General features: G+C 39.6%; 1 protein-coding gene across 4 annotated transcripts in view; it reads right to left on the reverse strand.

Moving 5' to 3' along the window:
- Nucleotides 1–16082, reverse strand: part of SMAD4 (SMAD family member 4) — a 57188-nt gene that overhangs the window by 29152 nt on the left and 11954 nt on the right. For 2 of the 4 annotated variants that reach the window (XM_089497397.1, XM_089497398.1), the window contains exons 2-4: nucleotides 4761–4850; nucleotides 3220–3540; nucleotides 2553–2727 (exon numbers count right to left, since the gene is read on the reverse strand). In XM_089497397.1, the coding sequence (XP_089353523.1) occupies nucleotides 2553–2727; nucleotides 3220–3468 (424 nt within the window). In that variant the 5' untranslated portion in view covers nucleotides 3469–3540; nucleotides 4761–4850. The remainder of the gene's footprint in view (nucleotides 1–2552; nucleotides 2728–3219; nucleotides 3541–4760; nucleotides 4851–16082) is intronic. The other 2 variants (XM_089497399.1, XM_089497400.1) reach the window with 1 other exon arrangement.

Here is a 16082-nt window from a genome sequence, read left to right on the forward strand (position 1 = left end):
GAAAATGAATTGTTTTTGTTTGTTTGTTTTGTTTTTTGGGAGTAGGTATTGTGGGAAGTGCAGCCGCCTAACTTTTCACAGTTGCCCACTTCTGGTTTAAAGGAACATTGCAACTGTGCTAAACACAATGAAGACTTTTTTTAAAAAAAAAGACTACATTGGACCCTGATGTTCAATTGGTCAAAAATCATCACCACCAAGATTGCTGTTGAAGACAAAATGGGTGGATTTGAGCAGCACTATCTATCTTGCATGCTATGGCCCACACTTCTGTAAATAATCCACTACGTCATCAGATTTGATAATGAAAAGACCTCCTCCACTGAAAGAAGTTCCTCTTTTCTTAATCAAATGTTTGGATGGTAAAACAAAACCGCTGCCATATGCAGACACGGTGACATACAACCAATTTATGCATTAGCCACAAATGTGAAAAGGTTATCAGGCATATGTCTAGAGATGTTAATTTACTGACATGCTAAGAAAAGGGCCTCAGTTTTTACAAAATTCATCTTCTGAAATATGATTTACCCTTCCCAAACATTATTTTAAAGCTGCCATGCTGTTCTTTGTATCTCCATCCATTAAACAGAACCTATGCCCCATTTCATCTTGTCTTCTGCCTTTTGATCAACTGGAACAGAATGAAACTTTTGCCTGTCCTGGACTGAAACACTAACAGTCCATAGACTGTTGTCAGTCTACAAACCAATGGCTCTCAGTCCATAGGAAGTTCTACAAAATTCTACAAACATGATAACAATATAGAATTAATAAGCTTTGAGTCCCTAGCACAATGGAAAAAAAATCTCCTTTGTACACGAGATAGCTTAAGAACCACTAATTTAGAGGTGTACTCTGTGACAGTCTTGATGACAGAACTATCACCAGGACTGCTTTTAAGCAGGTGTCTGCTGCAAGTGGATGGGATCTTCAGAAGAAATGAAGTGGGATGACTAATCCCTTCATCTTCTGTAGGAATGACATTGAAACAGTAAAGATAATGAGAAAGTGGAGGGGTTAGTGAGTAATCCTCTCAGATTTTTTCTTCTTTTTTTAAAATTTGGAATCCTCTTCTTACTTTCTGGGAAAAAGAAAAAAATTTCAAATGCATTTTGGATTAGTTATTATTTAGTATAATCTATGTTTATTAATCCCTTTGTTTTTCTATTCTATAATAGAAGGAGTTACCACTCAAGCAAGAGAATGAAAAGATATGAAAATCTTCAAATCAAAACACTTTCTTAGTCATATATCTGGTTCTGATATTCTCTGTTGGTATAGGAAGACCCTAATAACTATTTTAGGAAGTAAATATTTAATACAAAAGTAGTAAGTTAGTTTCTTTGATGAGCTTATGAAAATGAATCAAATTACCAAATTTTCTTTATAAAGATAGGAAGATAGCAGTAGACTCCAGGAAGTCATTATTTGTGTTGGTGATAGACATGTCTTAATTGATGTTTGTTTGTCACTTGTATGTGTCTAATGTCAATTGTCCTGCAGGGGGAGGGACCTAGGGGGGTATGGTAATGTCATTTATGTATGTTAAGATTGTGTGGGATAATTGTATATTGTGTATTCTCAGATTTTTTTCTTCTGAGAAGGATGCTACATACAAAGATTGCACATCATCAGAGCAATGATGCAGATATGTTTGATTCAGAGTAAGAATTCAAGCCTGGAATACTGGAAGAGTAGGTGAAAGTAAAAGATAATAGTACTTATCATGACATTACCCACAGGGTTCTCCTAAACTGGGTCACATTCAACAGGTTCATTTATCATCCCTCCCCCCCCTCCTCTTTTAACGTGGCTCCTGACTGCAGGCATCAACAGGGGGCATTTTTCCTTAGGCTTTTTTCTTGACTTTCTCCAATGCCCTCTAGGGCCCCAGGAAGGTTCAAAAACATGAAGAATACTCCCCTTCTTCTCTAGAGGGCATTTGAGGGCAATGGGGGGGGGGTGAGACCTTTCAGGAAGAAGGGAAACTAATGTTGTGTGTGTGTTCCAACCTTGCTCCTGCCATCCAAAACATTCTTTTTGTTTCCTTCCTGCACAAGGAACAGAAAAAAGCGAAGAGCAGCTGCTGAACAAGCCACTCCCTTGCATGCTCAACTGGCAGACTCTACAACCTAAGACAGCTCTGAAAGGATGCTTCCTTGCCCAATCCTATGCCACAAATATGAAAGACCTCCCATGTCAATGAATGGAGAATCTGTGTTATTAAACGTAACTTCCTGCCCCGTCTTTGGCCTAAATCCAGCTGCTAGTTCTAAATAAAGCAAACCCACTAAATCAACCAGCAAATGGTAAGTCAACACTTACATAAAATTCCATCCATTGAATGGAGCTATTCTAGTTGGGACAAGCAATTGGCCACAAATTCTGTAATCTCTACCAGGTGTTGTTGTTTCTCTCCAGGTGTTGTTGGACCATAATTCTCAGCAGCCTCAACTAGAACAGCCAAAGGTTAGGGATGCTGGCAGTTCAACATCTGGAGGGGCACACAACTACCACCCCAATCTATACAGTATCAGAAACATACTTACCAATACCAGGTGATACAACACGCTCATAATGATATGGGTTTACGCACACACTGTCACATTTCAAGTCAAAAGCATACTGGCAGTATTTGACATGTTTGAGTTCGTTTTTGTGAAGATCAGGCCACCTCCATAGCCGTGCATAAATTACATGAGGAAAACCCTTACGACCAGCCACCTAAAAGATTGAAAATCATGAAAAATTCAAATGAAATTGGGGATGGGAGGAAGGAATGGGGAGCACAGGAGAAAGAGATCACATCCTAAAAATAATTAAAGACAATTACTAGGATGTGAACAAATATTACATTTTATATCCTATGAGATGGCAGGAACCCAACCCCATCCACAAGTTCTACGTTCATCTCCACTGACTGCCTCACTGTTGAATTATATAAACAAAAATCTATCAGTGATACCTTTAATGGCCAACCAAAATGCACAATATACTTGTTGCAAGCTTTGAAAGTACAACAAATATATTGTGCACTTCAGTTGGCCAATAAAGGTATCACTGATGGATTTTTGCTTGTATTTGTTAAATGGCCAACACAGCTACGCCTGCATGTTTTCTGATCAATTATATGTGACACTATTCTCTCACCTTCTGTATGGACCTATCCTTTCTGCTGATGAAGAATATCAAGATATCAGATGTGCTTTTACTAACCTGAAGCCTTCCATCCAATGTTCTCTGAATTGTAACGCATTTGCTAGGATGAGCCCCATTTGTAGTTATAGCTGTAATCAAAGAATCCAATTCATCTTTTTTCTCCTTTAGTTTTTTTACCAAGCTTTCAATGGCTCGCTTTGCAAATGTTTCACTCTCCCCTCCTTGTCGATGACACATCAAACTGTGAACAATGCTCAAACAAGCATCATTACTTGTTGGTGTGTTCGTAATAGACATACTGTCCATTTGGTAGAGTTTGTCCTTCCAGACTAAGTATGTCTACCAGCCAATGGGCTAGAGACTGTGTCCGAGGCACACCTAGAAGAAAGCAAAAGAGCAAAGCTGTTAGAGGATTGACCATAAAAAGTATGGAAACATCCATGTATTCTCCTTTAGCTATGTATGAATCTTCCCATAAGCGTTATTTGTCAGATGTGTTTCACTTTCCTCTCTTGGAGTATTTTAAAAAAATAGTTGTATTCTATCGTTTTATCCTAGAAACCTGGTGCATTCTATAGCTTAACAACAATATGAAAGCAGATCCCTTACTTTACTCTCTGGACTTGACTCACTTAGAAAATCACAGTAATTTTAATAGGTCAGATTTCAAGCGGAGATAGCTACATGTTTTCCACGTCCTGCACATGTTCTCTCACAGCTGGGTCTGCAGACCCTGAGTCCTGTCCAGAATGCCTTTGAATGGTCCTGCTGAAAAAGCAAATATCTAAAAAGGAGAACTGACCCTTCTGGAAACTTCTAAAAGCTGTGATTCTCCATTAAAACAAGTGGCGCAATCTCTCTCTCTCTCTCTCTCTCTCTCTCTCTCTCTCACACACACACACACACACACACACACACACACATTTTAATCCTCCCCTAGGTTTACAAAGGCAGAGGTCATATTTCTGTGCTTTTTTTTATTTTGGGGTGCTGGTGAAGCCCAAGTAGGTCCCAGGGGAAAGCTGACCCCTGAAGCTTAGCCACCCCTGATTTAAAGAGACAAATCACACAGGTGAATTAATCTCTGAAGTCTAACTAGCATCTCTGCTAACTGTCCAACAAAGTTTGCATTAAATACAAAATTTTATTAAAAGAATAGCTGAACACGGTTTTAATGCAAACTTGGCAAAAGCGATCATAAAAATGACACAGTTTTATGCAACTGACACCAACATTCAAAATATAGTTATCTTTACCACAGCAACAAAGGGTCCTCAAAATCCACAACCACTGTATGATAGCATGACTGTTTGTTGTAAAAGTTTTCCTTTCCGATTATGGTTCCTGGAAGGCTAGAAAGCCCACTCAATAAACAGATCAACAGGATGACCCATGCACCCAGAAACAATCTCCTACAGGAGAAACTCCAAACAGGTAACAAGACACTCCTTGGCTGGCATCCTGTTGGTTAGTCTCCCAACTAAAGGAGGCCCATTCAGTCAACTGTCAAATGGTAAGTCAACACATAGAAACATCTAATGTAGTCAATGTGTCTATTCTAGTCAGGGCTAAAAATAAATTTAGGCATTTGCCATCACCTGAGGTTCCCAGCTCCAACTACTTATCAGTGATCTGAGGTCATTTTGGGCAATTCCACTTCTCTCAGGCTCTGGATGGTATGTTCATACCTGCAAACAGGTAGGCATTCGAGTTAAAAAAATTACTGACCCGCAATATGCCTTATAACAGCAATACAGATACAGGAATCAGACGCTGTGGGAGACGCTGATGTGAACGCTTTCAACCTGTCTACTCTGGAAACACTCCTGTTCTTGTATCATCTCCACCTTTTGGCAACCCTAAGGCAAACCTCTCACAGTGTCTTGTCAGGATTTAGTCAAAGAGGATTTGCCTTTGCCTTCCTCTGAGAGTGTATGACTTACTCAAAGTCATCCAGTGGGTTTCCATAGCTGAGTTGGGATTCAAGCCCTGGTCTCCAGAGTCACAGTCCAGTCCAGCACTTAAACCACCATACTACACTAATAACAATGCTATCTCCTATGTAAACTAAGGAACAAAGGCTTTTTATCTCTCAACTCTGTGTTAAATCAGCTCATCTATGTGGATTTACTTATCATCATCTTTTGCTGGTTTTAAAGTAATTGTTCCAGCAATTTTTGTACTTCCATCCCCTCTGGTCCTCTATATCTTTCCCCTGTTGACCACTTTAAAGAGATCACTTTAAAGGTTAACTCTACTTGGATAAAGGTATTTTATCACATCACAGGTGTTAATCTATTCATGCACAGTGACTGTCATTATCTCCTCTCAATATCAGTTAAAATGGTACCATTAAGATCATCATTTATTGCTACTTTCTGGATTTCCCCTCACATCCCACCTTCCAACACCAGCTGTTGTGCATCTGCCAACTCTACTTAAATTATGTAACTAATGAAGTAGACAGGAGTTCAGGAAAGTTTATTCCAAATAAAAATATTTATTTTAAACTGGGCACCCAAAGACCACTCAGCCAGTGCACACTTCTCCTTGCTTTAAGAAAAAGTAAACTTTCAATTTTTAATTTAAGACACCTACAAATAGATCTCAAGCGTACAGAAAATCAAATTTTCCATATGCATGCTATCATTTTTATTCACAGACAAAACAGAAATAACCAGGAAAGATTCTTGAGCAGATCATTAAACAGAGAGTGTGTGAACATCTGGAAGGCAATTCCATAATCACAAAGAGTCAACTGGGTTTCAGAGAAACAAGTCATGCCAGACAAATCTAATCCCTTTTTTTATATATATAAAATTACCAGCTTGGTAGATGAAGGGAATGCTGTGGATATAGTATATCTAGATTTCAGTAAGGCCTCTGACAAGGTTCCCCATGACATTCTTGTGAACATGCTTGTAAAATGTGGGCTAGACAAGGTAACTGTTACATGATCGAACCCAAAGGGTGCTTAACAATGCTTCTTTTTTATCCTGTAGAGAAGTAACCAGTGGGCTTGTTTTAATAATAATAATAATAATAATAATAATAATAATAATAATAATATGTTTTATTTTTATACCGCTTTTCCGAGGTGATCAAAGCGGTTCACAGAACCATTTAAAAACTTACACATCATAAAAACAACCTCACAAAACCAATAAAAACCGAACAACATGCAATAAAGACAAGCAAGATGGTGGTCAGGAGGAGGGCTTGTCTTCTTTGCAGGCAGAGGCCTGCTGTTGCTGGCCTGCTTCTCTCCCCCTCAAGATGGTGGTCGGGAGGAGGGCTTTTCTGGAGTTTTCTGCTGCTCCAGAGACTAGGACCTGGAGCAATGGATGCAAGCTCCAGGATAAGAGATTCCACCTCAACATTAGGAGGAACTATCTGACAGTAACGGCTGTTCGACACTGGATCACTCTTCCTCAGACTGTAGTGGCATCTCCTTCCTTAGAGGTCTTTAAACAGAGGCTGGATGGACATCTGTTGGGGATGCTTTAATTGAGATTTCCTGCATGGCAGAATGGGGTTGGACTGGATGGCCCTTGTGGTCTCTTCCAACTCTATGGTTCTATGATTCTATAAGAATTTTCATGCTCTATCATTTTTATGGGACTGTAAAAGTAGGTTAGGTTTTGTGATAAGATTTAGCTTTTAAATTAATCATGCACGTTTTTTAAATCTACCTCAAAAGAAATCTGATTTAAATTTTAAAAATGTGATTGGGGAAAATCACTGTATCAACCTTAATTTAGGCAGCAGGAAGAAACTGTAAACCCAGAGTTAGCTTTTAAAAAGACAGCATGTATCCCACATAATCAAGAGATGTCAACCCTGAAATGTTATTAATTTTAGCCCAAATATAGTTATGAAACTATATAATGTCATCAGTAGACTAATATCAGCGGAAATCCATTATACAGTGGATCCTTGGTATCTACTGGAGTTTGCTTCCAGGATGCCCATGGGTAACAAAATCTGTGGATGCTCAAGTCCCATTGAATACAATGGCAGAGTAAATTGGTGTCCCTTATATAAATGGAAAAATAAAGGTTTGCTTTTTGGAATTTTTACATTTTAAACATCTTTTCAAAATATGCATGCTTAAATCCATGGATAAAAAAATCTGTGGATACAAAGAGCTGGCTATAACTCACCAGTTGTAATATTAACACTAACGGGCATTTCAGACATGGTATTTTAAAAATCAAAGTTTTAAAATGTTACTTGTTTGTGTGAAACAGAAAACTCTTTTCTTTAAATGTCTTCCCTCTATTCAATACCAGCTATTCTAGAATCCTGATAAATAAACTGATTTAGTCAATCACAGGATAATTTACTGCTTTGTGCATCTCTGCAATTATGGGCAAATATCCCACTGGCATTAACATTCAGAATAGTTGGGAAGTTATGAAATCCGTTCCATGAAACATTAGCACCACACAAGTATCTTTGCTGAATCACAATGCCATCATCCACACGCCATTCTGCATGTGTAGTTTAGGTCTGTCCCCACAAAATGCCAATTTAAACTGATCAACAGGATTACAAGCAACAAACCCAAAGCAGATGGTTGCTCTTCCAATTAATAGCACTATGCTGCCTTTTTCCATTACCCAGGATATTTCTGTCCCAACGGGGTATTTGAACAATGAAGAGACAACATTTGAGAGCACACTTTGCAAACATGATGATAGCCATGCTTCAAATTTCATCACCATCTCTCTTGTGACATACAGTCTTATCTAATATATTTATTCCCGTATATTTAAACCTACGCACATATAAATGTGAAAATTCACAATTAATTATTAGTGTTTCAGTTAGAAGATGGAAATGCCCTCCTTCCTTTCAATCTTCAATTCCATCCATTTCTCCCTTCTTTGTAATCCTTTTGGTGTGACAAATTAGTCCTAGTTTACTGTCAAAAGGTGACTGCTGGGTTGTGGGGATGACAAGTTTAGAGGATGAACATTGTAAACGCAGGTGTGTATGAAAGCCATGCAAGCCACCTTGGTGTTCTGGAAGAAGCAAGAGAGAGCAACATTTAAATTATAGCTTACTTCTCTGTTGCATAACACCTTTTTAGCAGGGATACTGTGTGATTTAAGTGTAAAATTCATACACAATCAGCATTCATAACAGTGATAGAATCATAGAATCATAGAGTTGGAAGAGACCGCAAGGGCCATCCAGTCCAACCCCCTACCATGCAGGAAATCCAAATCAAAGCATCCCCGACAGAAGGCCATTCAGACTCTGCTTAGTACCTTACATTACTCCATGTTGAATTTCATTTTGTTAGCTTTGGCCCAGCTTTCTAGTCTAGTCAGATCATTTTGAATGTTGATCCTGTCCGCTGGAGTTATTAGCTATTCCTCCTAATTTGGTGTCATCTGCAAATTTGATAAGTATGCTCCCAATTCTTTCATCCAGGTCATTGATAAAGATGTTGAATAACACTGGGCCCAGGACAGAGCCCTGTGGGACCCCACTGGTCACTTCTCTCCAGGATGAAAAAGAGCCATTGTTGAGCACCCTTTGGGTTCGGCCGGTCAACCAATTACAGATCCATTTAACAGTTACTTTGTCTAGCCCACATTTTACAAGCTTGTTTGCAAGAATGTCATGGGAAACCTTGTCAAAGGCCTTACTGAAATCAAGATACACTATATCCACAGCATTCCCTTCATCTACCAAGCTGGTTAATTTTATCAAAGAAAGAGATCAGATTTGTCTGGCATGACTTGTTTCTCTGAAACCCTTGTTGACTTTTTGTGATTATGGCATTGCCTTCTAGATGTTCACAGACTCTCTATTTAATAATCTGCTCCAGAATCTTTCCTGGTATTGATGTCAGACTAACTGGACGATAATTGTTGGGATCCTCTTTATTCCCCTTTTTGAAGATGGGGACAACGTTTGCCCTCCTCCAGTCTGCTGGGATGTCTCCTGTTTTCCAAGAGTTTTCAAATATGATTGCCAATGGCTCCGATATTACTTTTGCCAGTTCTTTTAGTACCCTTGGACGTACTTCATCTGGTCCTAGAGATTTAAATTCATTTAGATTAACAAGGTATTATATTCCTCTACTATCTCTTTACTTATTCTGTGCTGAAATTCCCCTATTTTGTCCTCTGCTCCATTATCCTCAGGTTGAGCATCCTTTGCCTTTTCTGAGAAGACCGAGGCAAAGAAGGTGTTGAGTAATTCTGCCTTTTCTCTGTCCCCTGTTAACATTTTGCCATCTTCTCCACTCAGTGGCCCTACCATTTCCTTCTTCTTCCTTTTGCTGCGGACATATCCAAAAAAGCCCTTTTTGTTGTTCTTAACCTCTCTAGCAAGCCTGAGTTCATTCTGTGCTTTAGCTTTTCTGACTTTACCCCTACACATGCCTGCTATTTCTTTGAATTCCTTTTTTGTGATTTCCCCTTTTTCCATTTCTTATACATGTTCCATTTCAAACTTAGCTCGGTTGAAAGTTCCTTAGTCATCCATCCTGGTTTCTTGAGACACCTCCCATTTTTCTTTCTCACTGGAACTGTTTGAAATTGTGCCTTCAGTATCTCTTTTGAGAAACTCCCATCCGTCCTGAACTCTCTTCCCTTTTAGTATTTCTAACCACAGGATCACCCTCAATACTAAAACAGTTTACTGAAATCCGCTCTCCTAAAGTCTAGAATGCGTGTTTGACTATGCCTGGCTTCTCCTTTCCATTGTATAGCAAACTCCAGGAGAACATGGTCACTTCCACCTAAGGATCCCACCACTTGCACCCTATTAACCAAGTCATCCTTGTTGGTTAGGATCAGATTCAAAATAGCTGACCCCCTTGTTGCCTCTTCCACCTTTTGGACCATGAAATTGTCTTCCAGGTAAGTGAGGAATTTGCTAGACCTTGAGGATTTTGCTGTTTGACTTCCAGCAAATACCAGGGTAGTTGAAATCGCCCATCACTACTACATCTCTCTTTTCTGACAGTGTGGTCATCTGTTCTAGAAAGATATCATCCAATTCCTCAGTCTGACTTGGGGGTCTGTAGTAGACTCCCACCATAACATCCTTGTTGTTTCCCTCCCCTTTAATTTTTATCCAGATGCTCTCCACCTGGCTTCCAGGATTGATGTCCTGGGTCTCTTCACTGGTGTAAATATCTCTGACATATAGTGCCATTCCTCCTCCTTTCCTGTTTGGCCTATTTCTCTTAAAAAGGTTATACCCCTCTATTTCCACATTCCAATCATGAGACTTATCCCACCAGGTTTCAGTAAGGCCTATTATATCATATTTGCTTTGTTGTACTAGGAGTTCGAGTTCATCTTGCTTATTTCCCATGCTCTGTGCATTAGTGTAGAGACATCGCAGACCATGGGTCCCCTTTACTTGCTGCTTGTGCAAGTTATTATTATTATTTTTTGCCTCCCACTGTTGGGTCCTTGCACTTTTTTTCTTGTTTCCTCTATGTCAGTTTGACTATTTTCTCCAGCCCTTTCGCCTTCCTTAATATTGTCTCCCTTCCTCACGGAACTCAGTTTAAAGCCCTCCTGATCAAATTCTTGAGACTGTTGGCAAAAAAATTTCTTCCAACTGGCATGAGATGCAACCCATCCGTTGCAAGAAGTCCCTCCTCATGGAACCCCAGCCCATGATCGAAGAATCCAAATCGTTCTCGGCGGCACCATCTGCGAAGCCAGTTGTTCACATCCGCTATTTTCCTCTCCCTTCCTGGACCGTGCCCTTCAACTGGCAGAAGAGACGAGATGACAACATGTACATCCATTCCTTTCAACTTCCTACCAAAAGCCTCGTAATTAATCCCTTTTGATGTTCTGCAGGCTGCGTCTTGCAGTATCATTGGTTGCCACGTGGACCAAAAGGAAGGGGTATTGGTCAGTAGGCTTGACCAGTCTTGTCAGCCTCTCTGTCACATCACGGATCTTTGCCCCTGGAAGATCTCTTCAGGGAGAGAATTATGATCTCTTCAGGGAGAGAATTCCACAGATAGAGCCCCAACAGAGAAGGGGCTATTGTGTAACCTAACTTACATTATAGGTGGACCCTGAGAAGATCCTCTGAAATAGGTTCAATAGGTCTGGGTGGAAACTGTTTCTCCAGGTGCACTAATTCCATCTGTGTAGGGTTTTTTTTAAATACTTTATTTTCATAAAAAGAAATCACATTTTACAGTATTTGCATTTAAGCTTATAATGCAATCAATTAATTTAAATAAGGATTTAAAACCTAATTTAAAACCTGTTGTAAACATCTCTTTTAACTTCTCTGTATAATATACCTTAAATATTTATGCTAATGAACTCACAGAGGTTATCCCTCCCTCTTATCATGGGATCTGTGTAGGGTTTTCAAAGCAAGTAAAAGCACTTTGAATTGTGCTTACAAGCATACCAGGTGTTAGTAAAAATCTTTAAGTAACATTTTAATCAAATGGGTACAAGAACAAATTGGATCTGGTCTTTCCCTAGAAGCCAAAAGGTACTGTACAGCGCGCCCGTGTCACACGCGGGTGCGCCTTACGCGGCTTGAGCATACGCGCACAAGCCGCAGGGCGCACGCGGGGCGGCGCGTCCCATTCAATTGAATGGGCGTGTGCGCCCGTTGTGCCCCGCCGCGCCCGAGCCCCATTGTTTATAATGGGGCTTGAGCATAGGTGGAATTCGCCTTACACGGCGGGATCCAGAACGGATCCCTGCATAAGGCGAGGGCCCACTGTACTATGTTAAATCAATGCTGCTGTACTTTGGCCATATCATGAGGAAACATGACTCACTAGAAAAGAAGATAATTCTTGGAAAGGCAGCAGAAAGAGGGAAAAGCCACACACCAGATAGATTGATTCAATCAGAGGACATGGCCCTTAAATTTGCAAGAATTGAGAAGGTCTGTTGAGGACAGGGGGTTTTGGAGATGCCTCATTTTGCTAGTGATGCTAAAAGAAGCCTCATTCAGTGCCTTTTCTGCTCTAAAGTTCGGGGTGGGAGGGTTCCAAAAAGACTACACCTAGTCTATTAATTCCCCACTCTCCTGCCATTCACTTTCTGTATCTCCAAACAGTACTTCTGCTCAGGGGGGGGGGGGGGGGGAAGTGTGCAAGAAAAGGATTACCTGAGACACGTGAACGTGCATAATGAATGCTTTAAACATAAGTGTTTAAATGCAATAAACAGTTCTAACAAAATGGAAGGTCTCTTTATGAAGAATAGTTAAATAAAATGTTTCCCCATCCTCCACAGTCACCCTGTGGGAAAGACTCCAAGAAAGAAAGGCAGGCAAAAACCACTTAAAACGCTGGTCAACCTGGACTGTTGTCTCCTCACACAACAACCTAATCGCCAATTGACTTTTGGAAAAGGCTCCACAGTCACACTTTAGCTCAGGGGTTCCCAACCTGTGCTCCTACAGGTGTTTTAGACTTCAGGTCCCAGAAGCTCCAGCCAGCTTGGCCAACAGTCAAGAACTCTGGATGGTGAGGTCCAAAACATCTGCAGGAGCACAGATTGGAACCACCGCTGAATTCTCTCCCGCTACCTCCACAGGTTCTAATACCATCAACTGTCTTGTAGGAAGGATTCTTATGAATTTTCATAAGAAAATTTTATGGGTTTTAATATGGGTTTTGATTTTTTCCTAATATATCTTTCTGTTAATTTTAAGCTGCTTGGGAAGAACTGCATCCAAAAAGATGCTATAAATAACTGCAATAATAAGCAAACAACTTTCTCACGCAAACAGATGACATTAAACACAAAATGTTCAACATTGTAACAAAGGTATTAAGAGAATATGCTATTAGAATATTAGATAGAACTCTAAATATCCAACGAGAAAAGAGTATTAAATTATCTAATTGATTTAAGCTCTAACCTCAACTCATTTCCTTGCCAATAATCTAATACCAAGCTAGGTATTTAGCTGCTGAAAATATGGCACATAAATTCAGTAACCATCATTACTGAGACCATTTATAATCAATTTTAGGGCTAAAGTGAATCATTCAGGATATGTGTATGGTGATAATGTATTTAAGAAAAAGTCATATTACTGAACTAAGGTAAGCCATTTCAAGAGTTCAATCAACTAAAGGCTGCCGAAGTAATCATCTAGATTTTTTTTTAAAAAAGAAAGAACATTAATTAATTCATTCAAAAGTGGGGGGCAAACAAGAGTTGAACACGCAAAAAAACCTGTCTTTACCATTGTAAAAAATAATGTAAATCATGGAACGAAATTTGGTTTTAAATTAATTATTCATAACCACCCCTAAATATTTTCCATGTTGATCTGGCAAAAATATATTAATTATGGGTGTTAAAAATATGAAATTTATTTTAACGATAAAACTTCAAGAATTCCAAGTATTTAAGCTTGCATACTTTTATAGCTACCAACCTTTATCTGTGCATGTGCATGGCACACTCATATGGTTAGCTCTGATACTATCCAAACAGTTTGGCACATGAAGTGACTTGTTCCAAAAGATTTCTATAACTAATCATGTCTATGTTTTTCACTGTTACTATAACTTATGGTAAATAACAAGCAAATCTACTTTTTGGACTTATGAACTGCTTTTTACAAATGTCTCAAACAAAATGATAGAAAAATGAAATAATAGCATAACAAAAACACCACAATATGAAATGCAATAAATGCCATACAAATTATGCAACACAGACAAAAGGGTGAACAAAAATAAATAACAAGAAAACAGATAGACACAGCCAGATAAATAATCATTTCACAGGATGCTTGTGGTATTTGTTGCCCTGAGGTTTCCAAAACAGGGATTACTTTGTCAGTTAGAAACACTGGTCCTTCACTTTCAGACACATCCATATTAACATGCAAACTAAAGCCTACTTACCCCAAAAGTAAGTTCAAAGGAGCTTTGAATGGGAATGACAAGGGTGTCTGATACGGGAACCTGGGGATGGGAGGAGCAGTGCTCAAGGGGCTGGCCTGGGGGTGTCACCCGCTTGTTCTCTTTCCTGCATTACTGGCGCCATTTCCCCCCGTTCGCACAGCCTTTCCTTCGGTGGAGTGGGAAGCAGGGTAAGGCAATCACATGTGTAGACAAATTGATTTTTTTTTAAATTAAGCTTTTGATCGCCTAGGCGCTCTTGTCGGGTGTCCAAACACAGCAAATTGCTACACTGACCTCCAAACGCAGTAATACATTACGCCCCCCTGCAACCTCCCTCCTGCTCACATGCATAGATCGACGTGTGAGCAGAGCCATTGAACACCATTTTTAACTATTATTTTTTCTTTTTTTTTCCTTTTTTTACATTCCTGTTCGCTCGCCTCCCAAACAGCCCAGGGAGGAATGGGGGAGGCAAAGGGACTTGGGGGGATAGAGGCTCCTTCTCCCTTTCCCAGAGGGGCTCTGGGAAGACACAGGAGAGCTTGGGAGGCAAAGGGACTTGGGGGGATGGAGGCTCCTTCTCCCTTTCCCAGAGGGGAAAAGCGCCTAAGCAATTGATTGGCTGTGACGTCAAGCACCTAGGCACTTGATTGACAGCTGCGTTAAAAAAAGAGGTTCCAGAAGGGCAATGGGAATGGGGAGCAAAAAAAGTCTGCTTCAAATTACAACCAAGAAAATTTCAATAGGAACAAGAACATGGGCCAAAAAACCCCAGAGTCCGTTTGCACCCTTTCGTAATGGGAACGAGGGAACAGATTCGAATACGACTCGGAAAAAAGATCCGAGTCAGAATAGCAGTGAAATAAGTCACTTTTTATGCCCAGTGGGAATGGGGCCTATGACTGCTCCCCCAGCTGCAATTAGATCTAAAAATCCCCCATTAATATACACACAAGTTACAATAAATACTGTTGGGCAGGAAGGAAGGCCCACAGCTTTCCAGTTCCCAAACCAGATGATCTAAATTTATAGCTACTAGCCTGAAAACATGAAAATATCAAACACAAGTGCTTAAGGAATATAGGACTTGTTTTAAGATACTAAAACCTTTATTACTTCTGCTGTAAACAATATCTTAATGATATCCATGAGTGAGAATTTACTTGCAGATGTGTAAAAGGATTTAAATCCAGAGGATTTTAAATCCATTAAATCCAGAGGATTTTACGCAAAGATGTGAACTGTAAGTAAGATTGATTTAAATCTGCTTCAATTAATTCATTCAACAAGCAGCAAATTCAAGTGTCTCTCTCAGTGTCCATTTTCCATTTTCCCATCTTTGCATTTAAATTTTCTTTCTTGTAAGAGTAGGGATTTTTTTTAAAAAAAGTTTAAAGTAGTAGTAAAAGGGGAATTGTTAAAGTGTCATGAAACAATACACCCATCAACTCAGTTTTTCAGTCCATCTCCTCCTTATATGCACTCATGTGCTACTTTCCCCTGGGAACCATATTTGCTCATTTCCTTCATTAAAAACCGGGGTCTGTCAATTAAAACATTTTAAGTTGTATTCTAATTTACAGCCTCTGAAATCTCCCAAAACAGCCTCCACAAAGTCATTGCAGTAAGAACTACACCACAATTACCTTAAACAGTCAATATATTAATCAAGAAAAAACATTTAACAATCCATAACCATTTAACAAAGTAAGATGGTAACCTCCGTAAAGAAGAGATCTGGAGAGCATGTTCCAGAGAAATACAGAAACCCCTTGTATCCCATTCTTCAAAGAGCTTTCTTGGAACCTATGATTCTTGAGATTTTTTATTTATTTATTTACTTATACCCCGCTCTTCAGCCAAGGATATCAGAGCGGCTTACAAATTGTTAATTAGACATTTCCTGCCCTTAGGCTTACAATCTAAAGAGACAAGACACAAAAGGAGAAGGGAATGGCAGTGGGGAAGGGGAAAAGTCCAGCTGATCTGCTCTCCCTCTGATGCCTGGACCATGGCAGATGGACTGGAGGGA

This window comes from Sceloporus occidentalis, unplaced genomic scaffold (genome assembly GCF_023333645.1).
Source record: "Sceloporus occidentalis isolate IW3139 unplaced genomic scaffold, rSceOcc1.0.p SCAF_1, whole genome shotgun sequence".
Classification (NCBI taxonomy): Eukaryota; Metazoa; Chordata; class Lepidosauria; order Squamata; family Phrynosomatidae; genus Sceloporus; species Sceloporus occidentalis.